Below are 21,557 nucleotides of genomic sequence, written 5' to 3'. Positions count from 1 at the left end.
ACGTAGAATTTTCCCATAAGACACATCTGCTGTCTTGCTAATGGCTTGTTAATCCTTCTCAAGCTTGAGCGTCATGCCTTGCTGCCACTGCATCTGGAGGCTGGTTACACTTCCATGTACAAACTGTAGGTGCTCTTTGCTCTGACAACCAATTGCATCCTGCCTTCCCACTTATCTGTGATTTCTGCCTGCCACAGTGTGTTGGCTTCTCAGCAGTGGCTGTGCTGGACTATATTGGGAGACTGTTCGCTGCTGTGGAACTAGGAGCAGGTGGAGGGCGGAGTCCAGATCTCAAGCCGTACATGGAGTAATAGCTGAAAAACACAGTAGATGTTGATGACGGGGAAGGATTTGGCCAATTGTCATGGGAAAATCATATTATTAGAAGGTTTAGAAAGACCTCTGTGTGCCGTCGAGCTTCCCAGTGCTGTATGAATTTGAGTTTGTGGACACACTTCCCATCGCATTGCTCCAGCTGTTAAGTCAGAGTGTGCGGTTGCTCCAAACCTTTGGTTGCAACCAGACGACTTGGTGCCAGCATCTGCGTGGTTGGATGTAAAAGGATAAGAAGATGCCTGCTATTCTAGTTGCCTCCCAGATGAAGCCGGGATTGCCCAAACCTGTGCATGGCACTGCTCTACCCATCCCAGCCAGGGTTGCGAGTCTTGCGACCCACCAGAATGTACCTCTGAAGCTGGTGCAGCACAGCCTCATGCCACTGAAGTCTCCCATCTACAGACAGCAGAGTCAAGGCAGTGCGACTTTACAGAAAAAGTACCAGACCACCAAAGAAACATCTCAAGACCCTCAGGTTGGAACGCTGATGTTTAATGTGTATGTGGCTTTGTGGTTGTACTGATTCTTGTTCTGTTAGATGATCTTCCTTTGATAGTTTAATTGCACACAAACAGTGGAATACTTCGTTTATACTAAGTGTAATAAATATAATAATAAAAAAGTAATTAATTGAGATTGATCATTTTTATCTTCACGGTACCATAGATTGACCACTTTAAAAATAAAATCTACTGGAGTCTACACTACAGTTTTTTTTCCTCATAATTACATTTTTTATATATATCAGAATGGCTTTACATCTCAGAATTACAACTTTGTTTCTCATAATTGCAGCTTTATATCTTGCAATGTGACTATATCTCCCAATTACGACTTTGTTTCTCATAACTGCGACTTTATATCTCACAATTGTGACTTTTTCTTGTACTTGCAACTTTATACCCCGGTTCCACAGATATTGCTTAAACCTAGTCCCAGACTAAAATGTAAGAGTTGTTTCAACTGAGGAACTGTGAACTGATTGTTCTTAAAACATGTCAGTGCCCTTGTTTTGTCATAATTTGCACACCAGTAAGGTTTTTTTTCTAAGGCATGTTTATAAAAAATTACTTAAATGTCCTAATTGAACTATGGCCTAATCCTGTTTTAGTTTAAGCCCTGTCTTTGAAACCAGGACTATATCTTGCAACATGACTTTATGATTCGTAATTGTTACTTCATGTCTCGGAAACGAACCTAGTATGAGTAACTAAATCTCATAAATGAACCCAGTATGAGAAACAGTGCAACTTTGTTTCTCATAATTAAGACTTTTTTATCTCGCAATTGCAACTTTTTCTTCTACTTGCAACGTTGTGACTTGCCATGTGACTTTGTTTCTCGTAATTGAAACTTTATATATTGCAATGTGGCTATATCCTGCAATTGCGACTCTGTTTCTGATACTTTTGACATCTTGCTTAATTAAAATCTTCTGATTTTGATTCCACAATTTTGACTTTGTTTCTCACAATTGACTGTATCTCTAAACAATGGCTTTTTTCTCATAATTGCAACTTTATATCTCACAACTGCACCGATAAAGGTCACAATCTGACTTAATTCCCTTAGTAAACTTTGCCGTCTAAAGCTTGTTTATGCATTGTGCCCATATTCCACCGTGACTTGATCTGCACAATATGCGTGTCAGTTGTATTCATGTTTTAGAAACTATTTCTCTTTGGCCACATTACCACTATTGTGTCTACTGTTTGTAGAGCTCCCAGCTAAAAGTTATATATTTACATGTTCAAAATATCATGCTTTATAAGAATAGATTCTGCTGACCTGGCCAGAGCAAATCTTCAGTAAAAATGCAATGTTCTTCCTTTGGTCCGCGGCAGCGGTGTATAAGCTCATGCCTGTGAGTGTGTGTACACGTGTTTATACAGCTTCATACGTTCAGTAGAGCCTTGCAGGAAGCGAAGAGCCAAGTTCTTCATGTGGCAGGGTAGAATGAAAAGCTCAGCCAGTTGGCCTGTAATTACAGTGCACACGCACACATAGACATGGTCATGGAGGTTTTACTACAGTGCTCCATTAGCAGCGGTGAGCCGCGCTGCAGGTGGGCATATGGCCATATGGACACCACACACACCAATCCCAGAGGCCAAGAGTGGGCACCCTTCAGCAAACACCGCTACTAATATACTCCTATGCCCTTACACTGCACCTCTGTCTCTCTTTGCTCTGACCAGGAAGCTGGAAAATGCTTCACTTTAAAGAAAATGGCATTGAATGTGTTTTGGGACAGTGCTGGTGTAAGGATTAGGTTGCCGTTTCAGACACGGTTGACTGTTTTGTAAAACATTGTGACAGTTGCAGTTACTAGTTTGTTAAATATCTGCTTTTTGTGTTTGGAAATGATGGAAATGACCAAAGAAGCGGGTAATGGAAAGTCTATTGCACCAGTTTTGCTCTCTAAATTGTCCTGTACCAATTTATTTGCTTGTTTTTATTGAACTGATATTGATACTTGAAGAAAACTAGAGAAATGCAGTGTGGTAGGTTTGCTCTGTTTTACATAAAGTGCGTTGGTAGTATTATAGTTTGGTTTAGTGATTTGGTGTGAGTTTACCATAGTACTTTGATTGAGTACTTATTACTGTAATCATACTGTAATTTAGTATTTACATGGTACTCCAAGTCTGTGATACTTCAACTGCCATTAACATGGTAAATGTGTAACAAAACCATGGTAATACCATGGTACTTTTTTTGAAGTACTGTTACTTTTAACTAAAACTATTAAGAACTGGTTTCAGTACTTGAAATAAAGCTCAAAACAAAATGTAAATATTAGTTGAAATCCTTTTTTAAAAAATTGTAAATGTAATAAAAAAATAAGTGAGTTAAAATACAAATAAAGTTATCTAAAATAATTTTACAAAAGCACATAAAAAATTACAAACAAATATATTAAAACTAATTAGTTACTACAAATATAAATAAATACTATAATAGTTTATAAATGCTACTAAAATATGTAACTTTTTTAGTCTATTGACACAAAACACTACCAGGTGGTTATTTATTTATGTGTTTATTTGTTTGCTATGATTTGTTTGTTAGTTTCTGAACAGTTCTTATAAGAACAGATGAAGAACGAGTATTATCCTGATACTGTAGTATTAAGATATAAATTATCAACATGATACTTGATCAGGATGCTTTTCAAGTTATAAAAATGACTGTGGGGTCTTTGAGACCCCAAACAGAATATGATGGATATAAACACTAATGTGGTCAGGTGTGTTAAACATGCTATGTTTGTATTAATGTTGTTACTTTAACCACGTAATGCTCGTTCATGTTAACATTGAACCTGGTTATGCATAGCTCTTCCCCTATGTTTTTATTATTCCAGATTATTATTCCCACATGCAGCCTAACACAGCCTTTTTGACTACCTCTAATATTTAAACGGTAGTTTATGGACCACAGTGTGGCATCTGTCTTTCATCCATGTAAAATCTGAACCCAGAGTTAGATGTTAAGTGCTGGTTTCTTTCTGTTTTTCTTTGAATGAATAGATTTATACAGATTGGGCCAACCACTACCTAGCCAAGTCCGGACACAAGCGCCTGATTAAAGACCTCCAACGGGATGTTGCCGATGGCGTTTTGCTGGCAGAAATCATTCAAGTTGTAGGTAAGATTAAAGATATCAAAAATGATTTTCCATAATTCAACAAATCCCCCTTCTTCCTTACGAAAAAAAAAAATTAATACATCAAACCTACAATTTTGCCTCACCACACCGGTAATTCTAACCATAATGAGAAGGAGGACTGGGAAATAAATGGACACACATAAATATCAAGAAAACACCCCACCTTTATTATTTTGAACGTGCTTTGAAGTTGATTTATAAGATCTGTTTCTGAAAAGGGGCGATTTGTCGATGGTTTATGAGGCTACAAACTGAGCTGTGAACATTTTATTAAGCCCAAATAAAATAAACTTTTTTCCAGAGGAGGATTTCTGTTGTACTTACAAAAGCCAGCTGATGATGTTTTCATAAAACTGAAAAACAGTAATAAAATGGTATTACTTTAATTCAATGCCATTCTTTTTTTATATATGTCTTTCCATTCAGCAAATGAGAAGATTGCCAATATCAACAGATTCCCAGAGAGTCATGCTCAAATGGTAAGACTCAAAATTGATTTATTGCAATGTCTGTTGGGAAAAGAAACAAACCCCAGACTGTCAAACACCAAAAATTTGCTGAAAAGCTACTACATTCATTCTTTCTGTCATCTTATTGACAGTTTGTATTTTTTAGCAAGTAAAAGGCCTTTTAGTATAATTCCAATACTGTCACCCTTCAGGTTGCTTTATGGTGTGAGATCTTCATTAATCAATGCAGAAAATTAAGCATTTAAAAATCATCTATTAAGGCATTACTGAGAGATATAGAGTGACAATTGATATTTATGTGCACTTTATGCAAGAACTAAACAGTTTCTTATTACATTTGGCCATTTAAATAACAACATCTGCACCAATTTGCATATTTTTGCTCAGTTTGAGCTTCTGAATAAATTGTAGGTGTTTTTTCTCATTCTATGAGCTCTGTATATTGTCCTACGTCATACTTATGAGTAATAAAAGCTTATATCAAGTATGATACTCAACAAAAAACAGGCTTTACAGGGTTAAGTTCCTGTTTGCTGAAAATCTTAAATTTATATCAAATATATACTTGACTTAAAATGAGGGTTTGCAAATGATGACAGTGTTTTCATTTTCTGAGTGAACTGTCCCTTTAAGAAACAACCTCAGTGAGGACAATGGCAGGTCTTGTTGACCTTAAAACCCTGGTGTTAACCAGCATGCTATAGTCTGTCGTCTCACCAGTGCTCAGGATATACAATGTTATGTCACAGGAGCACTGCAGGACGGACCAACAGGGTCGTAAACCACAAATCTACCCTTTTGAGCACCATCTGTTGGGTTATATTCTCTGGACACCTGAGTGTAGTGTGCAAACCAGCCGTGGTTGGGGTCACATTTTCCAAGGAGCAATTTCAAAACAGGTTATTAGGCTTGATTTCAGACAGCAAAAGCTCTTTATGTATGTCTGTGTTTTTCTATTAAACAGATTGAGAACATTAATGCCTGTCTGGGCTTCCTGGCTGCTAAAGGGGTGAACATAAAGGGACTTTGTGCCGAAGGTCAGTGGACTCTGAACTAAACCAGTGCCCATTAACATTTGAAACAAGATGACAGCAAGATTATTTTTCTTCCAAACCACAGAGATCCGTAATGGCAATCTAAAGGCTATTTTAGGCTTGTTCTTCACTCTGTCACGCTTCCGACAGAAGCAGCAGCAGACTTTGAAACAGGCCTCCAGCAATGTTCAGTTGCTCCAGAACAAGCAGCCCAAGCGATGCACCAGTCCTGCGCTGCCTCCTCACACTCCTCCCCGTAGCTCTTCCTGTCCTTCTCCCATCCACCAACACTACACCTCCTCCACATGTGCACGGAAACCACAGACAGACCTGCAGCCCAGGTATTATTCTCCAGCTCATATACTGGATAGCTTATTCTTAGACAGAGACTCCATAGCAGCTCTATAATTCACTTTTAAACTTAAAATTATTTTGATGGAGAAAGATGTATTTTATTTTATCTTAAGAAAGAATGCAATGCCATTAGAAAATGCTCTTCTTGTTGCATTAGACTTAAATATTACTTAAAGAGGCCAGCATGTTACATTTTGTAATCATTACAATTCTGACTTTTTTTATTGGGAAATTGTTTAAATATTGCATTCAATTTGTTATACTGTCAGATTCCCTTAAACTATTTTTTGTATTATATTTTTACATTTTCAACATTTCTATGTAACATTTCATTTCCATTTCTAACTTACCAGTTATGTTATTTACAGTGTTATTTTAGTATTATTTTGTATAAGCTATTACAATATTTATTCATATTTAGATTTTTTTTTTCAATATTTATTCATATTTTATTTTTCAGATTCAGTTTAAATCATTTTAATATTTACACTTTAACATTTTTTACTTCAGTTGATTGCCAGGGCAACAGTTTTTATTTTAATTTGATAATTTATCATCTTTATTATTATTATTATTTTTTAAATAGTTTTAGTTTTAGTTAACTACACTGTGACAACACTGGCTATTTCTTCTTTACAATTAACACTTCTTTTCTGTCCATCCCTTTTTCTTTCTCTTTTGTTTTGTCTTGATCTTGAAGCCATCCATCGAAAGGCTCCAACCAGAAAAAAGCGGTCAGACTCTCAGTAGCTCAGAAAAAGGAACTTTAGGTCAGCTTTCCATGTTTCTGGATCACACCACATCTTATTAACCTCTTCTTGTCCTCCCAGTATATTATTACACAACAGCACCATCTACTGGTGATCTTGTGATTCCACACAATCCAATCGTGTGTCACCAGGTCCTAAAAAGCATGTGAATCCCTTCAATAGTCATTTTGTTCTCTTTCATATGATCAGATGTGGACTTCACAAAAAAGTTAAATGAGGGTTATTTATATAAATGTCTTTCCAGTCTTGTGTTTTTGCATCCTATATAGTTGTTGTTTAAAGAAAAAGGATGAGTTTATTCTAAGTAAGCTCTTTGTCAGGCTTCTGAGTCCCTCTGTGAGGGCGGGTGGAGAGAGTAAAGCTCGAACCTCAAACACCAACAGACGCAGCCAAAGCTTCGACCAATGTGACCGATTAAAGCCGTCTATCGCTGCCTGCGCTCATGAAAGAGGTGAGTTAATCACATTCCTTTACACAGTCTGAAATGATCCATGTGGTTTATGTAAGAGCATGTGAGCAGTTGTTTGGCAAAAACTGTTATTAAGTGTGTATATTTATTACAAGAAAAATCACCTTGCTTAATAGCTCTCTCTCTTTGAGGGATTTAAACCTGTAACCTTACACCCAGATTTTTAACCACTACACCACAACACCCATGGAAATCGAAGGCTTACACACACACACACACACACACACACACACATATCAGAAAGTACCATTTATATTTATAATTTAGTAAATTATTTTTGTATTATTACTATTTATTTCAGAAAATAAAACTGGTATTTTTTTAATGTAAATATATTACTTAAAAACTATGTTAAATTTTTTAGAAAATAAAACTGGTGTTTTTAAATATGTAAATGCTTAGAAAAACCATACAAATACACATTTTTAAACTGTTATTGGACACGTTTCAACAACATTTTTACCCACGTTTTTCAGCATTTTCATTTGAACATTTTTCTTGCTCAGAATGAGTGATCTAAACCATCCACCCCCTCGATCTGTTCAGTCTCTGAGTTGGGTAACTGCTCATAACGTTCACAGTTTTATGATTCTGTGATTGCATGCTGTGTTGCTGACACATTTTTGGCCCACTGTTGTTTCATTATGGCAGGCTGGGTTCACTTCAGCATTGCGTTATTTAGGGTGGTTACCCTTCTAACATGTCACACAGTTGAGTGACTCAGAATATGTGGATTTTTGTATTCAAACCATATTCATAAAACCATAGAAAGTACTTTTTTCCTGTTTGCACATGCATGATGTACATGTCTGTGTGTGGTTTCTATGGACTCTCAGCTGGTATGATGATGATGATGATGGATGATGATGACTGCTTCACAGTCAGTCTCCTTTTTTAAACGGCAGGGTTTTATCTAGAAAATAAATATGAATACATCTCATCACATACTTCAAATATTCCTGTTCATAGTTCATACATACTTTTTTTAGCACTTCGTCCTGTATATGCTCTCATATTTTCAAACTCCCACAGGCATCACACTAGCTAAAGTTGATGTGCAACAGCTTGACCTCACTTGCTAGTGTTTGAAAGATTTGACCCACTTTCTCAGTGCCAGAGTTTGACCTCCATACTTGGCCAGTTCCCAGTACCCAGTTGCCTGTTACCGTTAAATGTCCAAAAAGTGACCCAAAGCAATTAAAAAAACATTTTAATTATTTTTTACAAACTAAACAAAATATGTATATGTATAATGTGTGTGTGAGTGTGTGTGTGTGTGTGTGTGTGTGTGTATATAAATATATATATATATATATATATATATATATATATATATATATATATATATATAGACATTTACATTTATATATCTTTTTAATATACAGTTTACCAATTAATTTTAAATTATATTATATTTATATAATATTATAAATATTTTTCCAAAACTTTAAAATATTGTTTTAACAATTCTGTCATTAAATAAAAATACTATTTATTTAGATTAACTACACTTTCAGAAGCCTCAGAGAGTGAAAGAAATGGAGATTAGAGATCCTTTGGTAATTGACAATAAGGATGTGAAAATTAGGATTTTTTTTTGTCTCTTTTGCACAAGCACGAGAGTGTTTGATGACCTTCTAAAATGCTATATTTCATTTTGAATTTACAGAGAAAAACACACCATCACCCATAATGGTTGATCATGGACCAATCAGCTCGTCCATTCCTCCAGCTAGCTGCACCAGCTCCACCGCTACCCCCTCTAAACCCTGGAGAAGCAAGTCGCTTAGTGCTAAACACACTGCTACATCCTCCATGGTCACAGTTAAACAACCACCCCCGGATTCTCTTGAGGTTCCTCCTAAGGTGTTCGCCCAGAAGTCCATGCTGGAAAAGCTCAAGCTCTTCAACAGCAAAACGGTTTCCAGAACTTCCAAACATGTCAGTACGGAAGATCTCAATGTTGTTGAACCAGGAGAAGGCCAGATTTGCCCCATACACCCTGAAGCCCTCCCGGGAAACCAAAGGCCTGTCACTCCCAGCAGTTCTGGTGGCTCAAGTCCCAAGTTAGCGCTTCAGGACATTGCACATTCGACGCTTGGAAGGGCTTTGGCACCCAAAATAACTAAGTCAAAGCCTAAAGAGAAAGAGAAGCTCAAAAATCTTCCTGTTACAGGACCTGAACATCATAAAGGAGATACCAAAACTGATGGACATGCTGCACCCAACACTAAGAAGTCTGTTCCTAAAGGAAACAAAGCCAAGAAAGACAGAGCCAAATCAGCCATGAGTGGGATTCCTAAACCAAGCCAGGGAGGAAAGTGTTCAACTGTAAATAAGATTGTAGCATCACCCCCTTGTGGTCCGGAAAGAGAACGGCTTTGGAATGGAAAGATGGGAGGGCTGTCTGTGCATAAAGGGCAGAAAGACAGCAGAAATTACAGCTCTACATCTAGCTTCGCATTTTCAGAAGGGAAAAGTTGCCAAGATCTAACTCTTGGTGCTCAGACCCACTCAACTGTCAGTAATACAGTCAGTGTCCAACTTCCACAGCTCCAACAACAATACCACCATCCCAACACGGCTACTGTCGCTCCATTCATGTACAGGTGACAGATTTATGATAACTTGAATGCATTATCCTAGATACTCCATCAGATTATATTTGGCGCTGAACTAGCAGGTTGTCCTGCCTCTCTCTGTAAAGTAGGTCTCAAACAGAAATTGACAAGACTGGACTTTTGGCAAGATTGGAGGAAAGAAGAGAACGAACAGGCCTGTGCAGCAAATCCATCCATACTTCTCTGGAGGACCTGACAGGTAAACATGAGCATACCCATGGACAACATTACAATATATATAATCATTTCAGTGCTTCATAATGGGACAGTTATAGCAAATCTGTTCAGTGATTCATAATGAATATATTTAGAAATTTGTAGCAAATTATTTTAGTGAATTATTTAACAGTTCACTAAAATAAATCTGAAAGACTCGGGACAGTCGGGAAACCATGTGAGGTAAAAATAGTGATGTTTTACCATGTTACAATGCTATATGTTGGAAATATTGCTTGTCAAAACAGTCTTAATCTTATTGTACTAAACATTTTCTACTGGGCAAGTGTTGCTACTTTTAGGTAGTTACTCTCTAACTCTAATGCCCAGTTTGGACAAGGTCATTTACTGTGACTTTTTGTATAAAACAACACTGATTATTTATGAATAAGTGAACACTCTGAGGCCAATGTCAGGCCAGTCTGAGGCTGAACAAGAAAACAAAACAGCACTCATCTGCATGTAAAAGGCTATGGATGTCAAGGAGGCCCACTAGCGCACCTATGTTTGTGTGTGTGTGTGTGTGTCCTTTCTCAGTCTGTCAGAACTGTGTGTAGAGAGAAAAACTCTTCTCCACAGGGGAAGTTCTCTGGGCTGGTTGTAGACATCAGAGCTGTATTCTAATTTCCCCTCTCTTGTCCATGGAGGAAAGGAAAAGGCAGGACTGAAGTCACAAGAGCTTCTTTCACAAATCAATCGGCACATTCTCTGGGAAAACGACTCCAAATGTGTCAGACAAGCCATTTATCCATCTTAATAGGAGCGTAGGAGAGTCAGGGACACGTTGCCACCATAAAAAAAAAAAAACCTCAGGACTTTAGTAGCTCTGTGAACTCGCTGTCTGCAAACAAGACAAAGATCTGCACCACTGGAAACAGTCTTCTCAATGGACCGAACAGGAAGTCATTGTCAGTTGGCATCTCCTCCCAGAACAGGAGAAACAAGAGATGGTTCTCATGAAGATACCTCAGACAACTGCTCCAGTTTCAAGAGAAAGGACGGCTTCTGGGGTTTAGACAGATCTGGAGGACCTCCTGAACACACTCAAGCAAGGGGTCTGAATGAAGGGGAGGTTAACACATTTAGCTGGATATATCAGCTACATCTGAGTCAACGATCTTGTGTGTGGGATGGAATTGCTTGTGTTAATGAGGAGATCCTTCAAACCATGTTGGATATGTTTGAGAAGCATGAAAGTAAGTAGATGTGTGTGGGTTGGACGACTCTATCTGTTTTAAAGAGTTAGGAAACAAACCTGTTTTTACTCAAGTAGCACCTAGTGATCCCGAGATTTAGCACTGACCTCAGTAAGCAGTTCTGAAAGAGGTTGTTTGTGGTTTTTACAGCTTACAGGAATGTACTTTACCATGGCACTCGTTCTTTTACACATTTTGCATCATGTGTAAGTGTGTGTGTGTGTGTGTGTGTGTGTGTGTGTGAGTCTCCTCTGTACCTCCTGAGCCCCTTGTGGACCCCTCATGATCAGTAAACAGCCGTTAATCCGAGTGGCCAAATCCCCGCTCACCTATGGCATACACTGTGTTTATTTTCAAGCAGCCGTTGGCCAACGTTTCGTACGTTAACATTGGCGCAAGAAAACAAAAAGCTCTTTCACGGAAAGCTAGGAGATTTAACTTCAGAGCAAAAGGGGCAGAGTTAGAGCTGTGATGCTAATACAGAGTTTGGAATTGCTGCATTTACATCATCCCAGGATTCTCAGGGTTTTGGTTGCGTTTTCGAAGCATTTTAGGTGTGTGAATATGTGTGTTCGGACATGCCTTAGAGTTACGGTAGCAGCTGTTTGCAGACTTTGGTGATGGTGATGTCTGGTTTCCTCAGGTGAGGTCTCAGAAACCAAGAGATTATGTACTGTGAAAAACATTGCTGATCTGAGGCAAAACCTGGAAGAAACCATGTCCAGTCTGCGGGGGACGACGTATTTCAGTCACAGGTAAGAACCTGGTGATGATTTTATTTTTGGTTATTTGTGTGTTTGGAAGTGGTCAAAGTGCTCAAACATATCTTAATGGAATATTCTGGTTTTAGTACAAGTATTGATTTCCTAAAAAAAAAAAATAATACATTGTCCCTTCCTAAAAAAGAAAAAGAAAAAAAGGTTTTCAGTGAAGCAGCTACAGTGGAAATGAAAGGAGACTATAAATGTTTTAACAGAAGTGTTTTTATGAAATTACAAGCTTCATATTTCTGCTTTTAAATCACTCAGAAATTGGCCATACTTGCAACTTCCATTTTTTGCTTTTTTAATGGAAACCTGGGATCAGTATTGCCATCTCTCACTCTCAACTTCAAAAACAAGCCCAGTATTTTTATATTATTTATTATCATCAATATTATCAATTAATAAGCCTGCGACATAGTAAACTGAAACCACTCAAACAGAAGTTATATTACAAAAATCATCAACAAAGCATTAGGGCACACACTATCCTCCAATCACCTGCGAGCAGAATAGTTTTGGAGATGAAAAAGGAGAATAAGACAAGGGCACTAAGGGGGGCACTTTAATATAGCCACTTATTTGTAATAAAATAAACTCAAACCATATGTATCTACTATTAGAATTACTACTGTTTATTTATTGATTTAATGATTAATGCATTATAAAAATATTTGACAAATTGAATTAGGTCCCTTATCTTCCCCTGCACCATTCACCTTCTCCCATGTTTGCTGTCTATCTACATCTATGTTGGTGGCTTGTTTGTCTATTTACATCTATTGACCATCATTGCTTGGATTACAATCTCACATGTCTGCATGTTAAATGCAATTTTACTTCATTGAGAGGGAGGAGGGGGTGCGATGATGAATTACGGTACAGCACTTTTACTATCGCACTGATTGGCTATTAGCTGCGAGCAGACTGTCTCAACAATATACTGGAAAAAACAACGACCATAATGTAAAGAAAAAAGGTTTACCTAATAAGCAACCATATTTTTATTTAATTTTAATTTAATTTAAATAAGCCCAAAAATGCAAAAAACGCGACTCTCCCGGACAATCGAAAATGGGCAAAAGGCGGGAGCTAGTTGCTGAAGCCACGCCCATCTAGCGCAACGGCAATGTCAGCAGCAGCAATCCACCCTTCACTCAAGTGGCCACGCCCTTAATTATACAGAATTTAAATCTTAATATAATTTAAACGGATGAGTTATATAAAAAAAAAATCACCCACCTCACAGTTGTCATGAAGGTCAAAAAATCTTTTTTTGCAACAGGTTATAAACATGTTTTTTCCTGTTGTATGTTGGGCATTTTTAACATGGGCAGTCTATGGGAGTGACTCCTTTTTGCAACCAGCCTCAAGCGGCCAATCGATTAATTGCATTTTTTATCAATTCCTAGAGTTAGCGGGAGGTTGCCGCTCATAATCAACCCAAAGGAGTCCCACTAGTGGTAGCTGCTTCTTACTGCACTTTTTCTACTTCATGATCAGACTCAGTTCAGTAGGGTTGAAGTACAGCATGACATTAATTATGACTGGGCACAGAGATCACAGCACAGTTCAGAAAGCACCCCATTGTTTCCGGGTGTGTGAACTCTTTTATCTCTGGGAGTTTGCGAACTGTAAAACTCTAAATGGCTTTGAGGAAGACCGTTTGATTGGCATTAGGAACTGATTTGGGGGGTGCCGGGTTTTTGTCTTTGGTGTGATCAGTTTGATGCGTGTCTCGGCCTTCCAAGGTACAAAAGCTGGCCGTGAAATCGGCTGGGGGCCTCCTACTGCCCACTAATACTGGATAAAAAGCTTGCTTTAATATTCCAATGAAACCCTGTCCTGACAGGATGCAGAATTTTGACCGAACCTCAGTGATGCTTTTACTTTTTGCTTGCTTTACATTGCTAAAACTGAAATATAAAGTACATCAAAGCAGAAGGAGAAAAAAAATGACAAAATGACTGAAACTAAAATTAAAATGAAAACTGAAACTATAGAAAAGATTTCAAAAAGCCAACTGCATATAAAAGACTTTCTGTAACAGTCTGTTTCATCTCGTAAACCTCTCATATGACATGTGCAACTATATATTGTTTTGTTAATTAATTTAAGCATAGTGGCTAAGCAATAAATACTGGCTCTAACAAGTGTTCAAAATGCAAACTAAAGCAATAAATAACATATATTTAATATTTGTTCTATCATTTATTGGTTTTGGTCTGATCAATGTTGTGGGTTTTGATACCATCAAAAATTTATTTGTAACTTGGTGGTTTTCAGTTTTGTTACAATCCTTTCTTCATTCAAGGCCAACTTTTATAAGAGGAAATGTGTTTCAAAACTTTGTGTATCTGAAAATTAATTTCCATTGAATGAAAGAGAATAGGGATTAACTCTAAAAATGGTACATAGAACTATTTGATATACAACAGTTTACTTTTATGCATTACATTCTCATGTCTTTTCTGTCTGACTCGTTTGCCAGCACCCTCGAGACGACCTTTGACAGCACTGTAACTACTGAAATCAATAGGAGGGCTTTGCTTGCCCTCACTTCCCGCCCTGCTTCTGCATTACCATGGCGGCTGGGCTCATCCAGTCCTCGCCTACAAGCTGGTGATGCCCTCTCTTCAGGAAACACAGTTTCACAGCATGGCAGTGGCTGTGGGCAGCACACACACAGGGATCAGACCTGCACGCACAGTGGTGTCCTCTGCGACCTTGAACTCTCTGAGAAGGTGGAGGAGCTGGAGGAGGTCGCCGTGGAAAGAGCGGGGTACATGAGTGATGGAGACGTCCTGGGCAAGAGCATGAAGATGGATACGGTCACCAATGGGTAAGTAAATAAACATAAGAGCACAGATTGATAGCATTATAGTTTGATTACCCCATTACTGTTATCTGCTATCATAAAATAACCTTTAGGTTTAAAATTCTACATATGACGATGTAACACAGTTCGTAGTCACAGGAAGAAGGAGTCGTAGACGGAGAATAGAGCCTTCCAAAGTTAAAGTTAAAAAGTTAAAATTGAGCCATTTTTTTTAAAAAGAGTTTGTGCACAGCAAACTGTCCTCTGTAAAATGTGCTGCACAAACTCTAACACATATTTCTAATTGCGTCTACATTCGGGAGGCCAAAGAAAGTGCTTTTGCTTTCACAAAGATACAGTGTCTTCACAACATAGTGGCAATAACACTACTGTGATATCAGAAGCCACGTCTTCTTTCTCTGCACATACATTTGAACAGCATTATACAAATATTTCCACATAGGGATGTAGATATGTGAGGGAGAATTAGATCAGGGTGCTTTCGGCAGGTTTTGGTCACCCTTCTCTTTTAGATAGAAAAAATCCATTTGTGGGACACTATACATGCACCAACAGCTACATAAAACACTGAAGAAAAATTAAAACATGAAAATGCATCATATGACCCCTTTTTTATGCCACCTTTTACAAAGTATTTGTTAAGATTTTAATATTTTTATTTTCCAGTCTTATTTTACATTTAGTTTACGTTTTAATAATTTTGTTATGTGCTTTTGACATTTAAATTCTTTTTTTTCTTTTTTTTGATATATTTTAAATATTTTTTTTATATTCAGTATTATTTTTCTTTTAGTACTTTTCCAGTACTTATTATTGCATTGTAGTTTGTTGACAAGGCAGCACTTCTAAATTTCGTTTAAGTTTTTCATACAGTCTTTACGTTTTATTTTAAGCTTCATTTCAGTTAACAAAAACTATTTTGTAACAGTTTAAGTTGTAGTTAACCACTGAATAAGAGAATAACATATGGCAAAAAAATCATATATACATAGCGAGAAAGAGAGAGACAGAGAGAGAGAGAGAGAGAGAGAGAGAGAATGTATGTGTGTGTGTGTGTGTGTGTGTGTGTGTTTACTGTATAAGTATGCAGTTAAGAATGCATCTCTGTGTCTGCCTCTGGATGGCGCTCTTTTGCTAGTCCTTTTTACTAATATATTTTAAGCTTTTTTAATGGAGCCAACTGTTGATGGTAGTTGTGTAAGATGTGTAATTTAGGTGTGTAACAATTTATAATGTCCATTTAGCACTATTTATCAGAAGATGCAAAGTTAGTGTATGTGTAGCACAGTACGGCTCCCATGAGCTGCTAGCCACAGCTTTTTAGCATGTAATCATGTAATGTCCAAAAGCCAAGTTCCTCTGCTTCTATATGCAGCTTTAAGGAGCTAAAATGTGTAGGGACTCACTACTGTACAATAATACTTTTTCAAGTTAGCGGTTATTTTGTTCATATGTCTGTTATCAGCTTTTCATTTCGCTGTCTGTCATGGAAACACAACATGTAGCCCGTGGTAAGAAGACGGGAGTCAAAGGTCATGGGAAATATTCAGGATTCAAATGGTTGAATCCTGAGATGGGGTGAATATATGAATATTTGTGGCACGAAGAGAGAGAGAGAGTACTTGAATTTACCTCACAGACACGCATTTAGCTCACTTTCATGGAAAAAATCGGCGACCTTTTGACCCTGTGGAAGAGATATGAGGTCACATCCAAATTTGGAAATGCGACTAAATTCACAAACACAGCACATGTAGCAATGAACACACAGGCTCGTGCAGAATCTTTCCCTAGTCCTGTTCAAACAGGAATCAGACAGACACCTTTTATTGGATTCTCATATTCCTTCTGCTCACTGCTGAATTCCAGCAGAGTGATTCTGTCACCACAAGAAAATCTTAGAGAGACATTTGATCATAGTTGGAAAGCTTTTAAGCCCAATTACTGAGACCATATATGGATGGATTTTGAAACGCAGTCAACATTGGGTACTTGGGTACTACAGCGAATTCTGTTTCTAAAACCCGATGCCTTGGTTTGGATTAGTGTCTTTTTACCAGCTTATCTTAGTGCCATCTTAGTTACGTGTTAGATTAATCGGATAAAGACAACAGGAAAAACATTTAACAATGTTTTGGTGGAGATTAAGTAGGTATTGTTTTAGTCCATCGAGTATCGGTTTTGTTTTGTCTTTTTATTTTATTTTATCAGATTTTGTAATACTTTGTTCCCATTTAACTGAATGATACAGGATATTTTGTGAGAAAATATGTAGGACAGATACTTATTTTATCCAGTGAGATTTGATTAAAGTGTGTTTATTTTATTTTAATTGTTTTTAATGACTTTTAACTGAGTAAATATAAACTGTTTATATTATATTATATTTTTATTTTATTTTATTTTATGTAAAAACTTTTACCTTAATTTGTACGAAAACGTATGGGATCAGAAACTATTTCTAATGATATTTGATTGAAATGTAGATGTTATTTCTTAATAAAAAATCTTTTTATTTTTTTATATTTAAAAACAATTTAAAACTATTTTAAAAACACATGTAGGACAAGAACCATTTATTTTATTTTATTTTATTTTTTCCTTGCCTATTTACCATTGGTAATGTTAACAGCGAGTATAGAAATATAGATACATTTTGATGAAAAATTATAAAAACAACTATTTTTGTTCTTTAAAACTGGAGTGATTTCTTCAACAAGATGTTGAATGACCAGGTCAGGGCAAACGAATAACCTCCTTGGGTCCGAGTGTTTAACTGCTTGAACTAATCTTAACGAGGTTTGTTTCTTAGTAACCAATGTTAAACAAAACTCGTTGTTCCTAGTAACCCACCTGTCAGGGAACTAAAGAATAGGAAATACTGTCCAGTCATAACATTAAAATGCAGACACTATTCAAAATCATAGATAACCTCTACAAAAAGTACAATGCTGGTACTATAGTTGAGTGATGCTATCAGATGGTGGTGCTTTGATGCATACCACTGGATCATTTATTTACCAAATTCATGTACCATGGCAAGACAGTTGCCAAAGGTTACAGAGGACATATGCTTAAATTTAATAAATGTTAAATGGTCACATAAATCTACTGAACACATTTACAGTTTTATTACAGATTTACAAAAAACAAAATAGATCAATTGTTGCTCTACAAGTTGCTAAAATTTTGAAAGAAGTTTTGCAAATTATGATTAAGCAACCACAGAATTGTGAAATTCATATTTACTACTGATGTTTCTGCTCTGAATCACACCTGATGATTGATGTACTGTTTAATTACCTGAACTCAGTTACTTCAATCATTAGTGTAGCATATGCTGTTTGGAAATTTCCCACCTGCCCAGCAGGTTAGTCAGCCGCCCAGATGATGAAACGCTGTCACCTGATTGCTTCACAGCAGAAAATGAGAGATAAAGCTAAAGGATGCGCATCTGATAAGAGGCCTTCAGAATATCTGTGTCATGACCATCTGCAAACTTAATAGCCAAATCAAACCCACTCCCATTATTACCAACAAAGCTGATACTGGGAAAATCATTAGGGATGTTATATTAAAAAAAAGTGTAAAAGTACTGTATGTAAACATTTATTAGATTATATTAGATTAAACAGGATGAAAAACAATTTCTGTTTAAAAAAGTATATATATGTGTGTGTGTGTGTGTGTGTGTGTGTGTGTGTGTGTGTGTGTGTGTGTGTGTGTGTGTCACAGAACAACTGTGTCAATGGTCCAATATGTTTCAGTATTGTTTCAGTACTTAAGTAATGTTTATATGGTTAGTTTGGGGACCAATTTTCACTATTAACTAACAATGAATTATGTCATTTTTTTCTGAAAACTCCTAATATCCTGATTGTTAATAGTTAGTAAGGTAGTTGTTAAGGTTAGGTAATATGGTTTTGCAGAAAAGGACATACATATGTGCTTTATAAGTACTAATAAACAGCCAAAATGCTAGTCATATGTATATATATATGCTAGTATATGCAATAGGTTGCTAACTTAGATTTCTATTCTTATTTTACTCATATAAACATTTAGTTTAACAGGACAAAACCTGTAATTTTGCCGTTAAATCTAATAATAAATATTGAAATAGTTTAGAGACTACCTTAAAATGTATGGTCAAAATCTATATTATTTTTACGAGGACATTTGATTTACTTTCAATTAAACATTGTTTTATTGTTTTTATTTTATGTAAATATTATTATTATTATTATTATTATTATTACTTATTATTACTTATTATTATTATAACATTGCAAAAAATAGTTATTAAGTATTATTGCTTTGTAGTTCTGTTGTGCAAGACATGTCTCTGTTATATGGTAAAAATCATGTTAACATGAAACATCATGCTCGTCTGGAATATGATCAGCCTGTTATAAGCACTGCTCTCCCCCTGCTCTAGTTTTAAGTGTTTGGTTCATATTGCTTGTTGCCAAAGGGCAAATGTCTGTCCTTGAGAACCTGTTTAGAACATCCGCTTAAACGGCTCAACAGAGTAAACACCCATCAACCTACGCCTCAGGTTAAGACACTGTCTCACCAGCTCACCTGTCCACTTCTGCCTGCAGTCCAACCCATAATCGCTCTTATTTTCTCTCTCTCCTCACTTCTCAATACAATGTGTCCTTAGGGATAATAAGAACATGGATAGGTACTTACAGTAAGATCACAAATACATAAACACACCTTAACAGTCAACAGACACAGTCATGTGGAACCAGACAGACTTTCTTAATAGTCACAGTCCTGGCTTGAGACATTTGGTGAGGTGAGGGAATATTTGGACTTTGCTGGTTAAGGTATTATTGGTGTTAAATATAAAGAGGCACTTATATTTTATAGCTGCTTTGGCTTAAAATGTAACGTTTTTTGTATTGAGGATAATTTAAACTAGCTTGTAGTTTGCAAATTGTTCAAGTTATTCTATGCAGGTTTCATTTGGAACTCCTATCAAACATAATCGTTTGGGCATCATTTTTGTTTTATTTATTTATTTAATTAATTCATTTTTTTGTGTGTGTTGTGTGTGTGTGTGTGTGTGTGTGTATATATTTATTTATTTTTTTCTTCATATATTCGTATATTTATTTGTGACATAGACTGTTTATTTGTTAAAATGTAAATTTTGGATATTTATTTTTTTCACCCAAGTAAACCTTAAAATTTTTAGATACATTTACAATATATGTGTGTGTGTGTGTGTGTGTGCGCGCGCGTGTGTGTGTGTGCGTGTGTGTGTGATAAACGCATCAAATAAAAAGTATTTTCTGTGCAATCCACGGCATGATGTTCTAAAATTATCTCACTTCTCTGCTTAGGTAGAGAAACAGGTTTTTCCTGTGGGCTGATTTCTTGAGACGTTTACAAACATTTGTCTTCACTCTGTTTGTAGACATAACTGAATTCGTTTGTTCTGAATGCGAACGTGCAGACAAAGGAGCCGGACATTTATAGATCATAGATCATCAAACGGCGGCATCGTCATGTGAAATATTTTCTTTTGTTAATGCGTCTCGCTATGTATTTAACTGTAGCGTTTCACAAGACAGCCTGTTTACGCTCCATTTACAGAAACAACACCACTTTAGACAGTTGCTTCAAGTTTGTATCTTGAATGCTGAACTAGCATCGGTGTGTGTGCGTGTGTCTGCAGATATATGACGGACGGAGGTCTCAACCTGTACCCCAGGAGGGTTAACCGAGTCTCAGATGGAATGAACAGCGTGAGAGGGACCCTTCACCACTTTAATCCCAAGAGTCAAGAGGACACTGATAGGTAGGACTTAACCTTCCACCTGTGCGTTACCTGCACTAACTCACCCTGTAACTCTCATTTGTAATGTTTTTTTTATTTCTGAAGATCAGTAGGCCTCACAGACTGTTCGGATGTAAACCGGAGCATTTCAGATGGGCTTCTTTTGCTTCCTCACAAAGGAAGAGAGTTGTCATTGTCTTCATCAGTGCCAAAGGCAACTGCTAATGGATCAGTTTAGACATATATCCACTTCTTTATGCAAGTGTTGTCACGTGCGGGGTGCCTTTGTGCCGTCCCGCAGGCCCTGCGGCTGTTTTAACGTCCCACATCCCTCGCCATTTGCGCTTTGTCTTCGCAAACGCAACAACAATCTGTGTGAACATGTAAATCTGTCTGTGTTTTTACAAAACACACTCTGAATGACAGCAGTCAGCATGTTTATTGTTAAAAGCGTCTTGTGAGCTGTGACTCATTGGTTAAGAATAAAAAGATGTCTGAAAAGTCCAGTAAATGTAAAATGTAATGATAGAAAATGCATACATTAGAGTGGATTTGGAAGAAATGAGCTTAGAAATGAAAGTGATACGGCAGTGCAGTGCTTCCCACAGCTTGAATTTTATGTGCGGTGGTAGAGGTGGAAAATCCTCCTATTACCACATTATTAAAAATGTGGTAACACTTTATTTGAAGGTGCCCTTGTTACATGTTACATGTACTTACTATTATAATAACAACTCATTATGCATAATTGCATGGAAGTAACCCTAAGCCAAATCCTAACCATATAGTAAGTACATATAGTTAATTAATAAAACACAATACTTAAATGTATAATTACACTGTCACAAGGAGACCTTAAAATAAAGTGTAACCCGAAAATTGTCTACTAGATGTAACAAATAACAAATAATGTGTGATTTCTAACAATGTTTTTATTCATTTTAATTACATGGGATACTATTACATTTAATTACATGCGAATAGTATGCAAAATTATGCCTTGTAAATTATGCACAATTACAGCATTA

The 21,557-nt window shown here is 36.7% G+C and overlaps 1 protein-coding gene across 1 annotated transcript; it reads left to right on the top strand.

Moving 5' to 3' along the window:
• The first annotated feature begins 571 nt into the window (after positions 1-571).
• LOC113070200 (neuron navigator 2-like) lies at positions 572-21,035 on the top strand. The gene is made up of 12 exons (XM_026243418.1): positions 572-811; positions 3,870-3,987; positions 4,435-4,487; positions 5,443-5,515; positions 5,598-5,853; positions 6,957-7,087; positions 8,775-9,714; positions 9,816-9,925; positions 11,782-11,893; positions 14,391-14,741; positions 20,428-20,550; positions 20,635-21,035. The coding sequence occupies exons 1-12, from the start codon at positions 572-574 to the stop codon at positions 20,765-20,767; spliced, it is 2,640 nt and encodes an 879-aa protein (XP_026099203.1). The 3' UTR covers positions 20,768-21,035.
• The last annotated feature ends 522 nt before the right edge of the window (positions 21,036-21,557 follow it).

This window comes from Carassius auratus, unplaced genomic scaffold (assembly GCF_003368295.1).
Source record: "Carassius auratus strain Wakin unplaced genomic scaffold, ASM336829v1 scaf_tig00003436, whole genome shotgun sequence".
Classification (NCBI taxonomy): domain Eukaryota; kingdom Metazoa; phylum Chordata; class Actinopteri; order Cypriniformes; family Cyprinidae; genus Carassius; species Carassius auratus.
This window is presented reverse-complemented; position numbering and strand designations above follow the sequence as displayed.

Excerpts from the sequence above, each read along its gene's own strand:
- LOC113070200 (XM_026243418.1), top strand. The coding sequence starts at position 572 with ATGCCTGCTATTCTAGTTGCCTCCCAGATGAAGCCGGGATTGCCCAAA. Across the intron at positions 5,516-5,597 it reads AAAGGGACTTTGTGCCGAAG|AGATCCGTAATGGCAATCTA; the intron begins GTCAGTGGACTC and ends TCCAAACCACAG. Across the intron at positions 9,926-11,781 it reads TTCTCTGGAGGACCTGACAG|GTGAGGTCTCAGAAACCAAG; the intron begins GTAAACATGAGC and ends TGGTTTCCTCAG.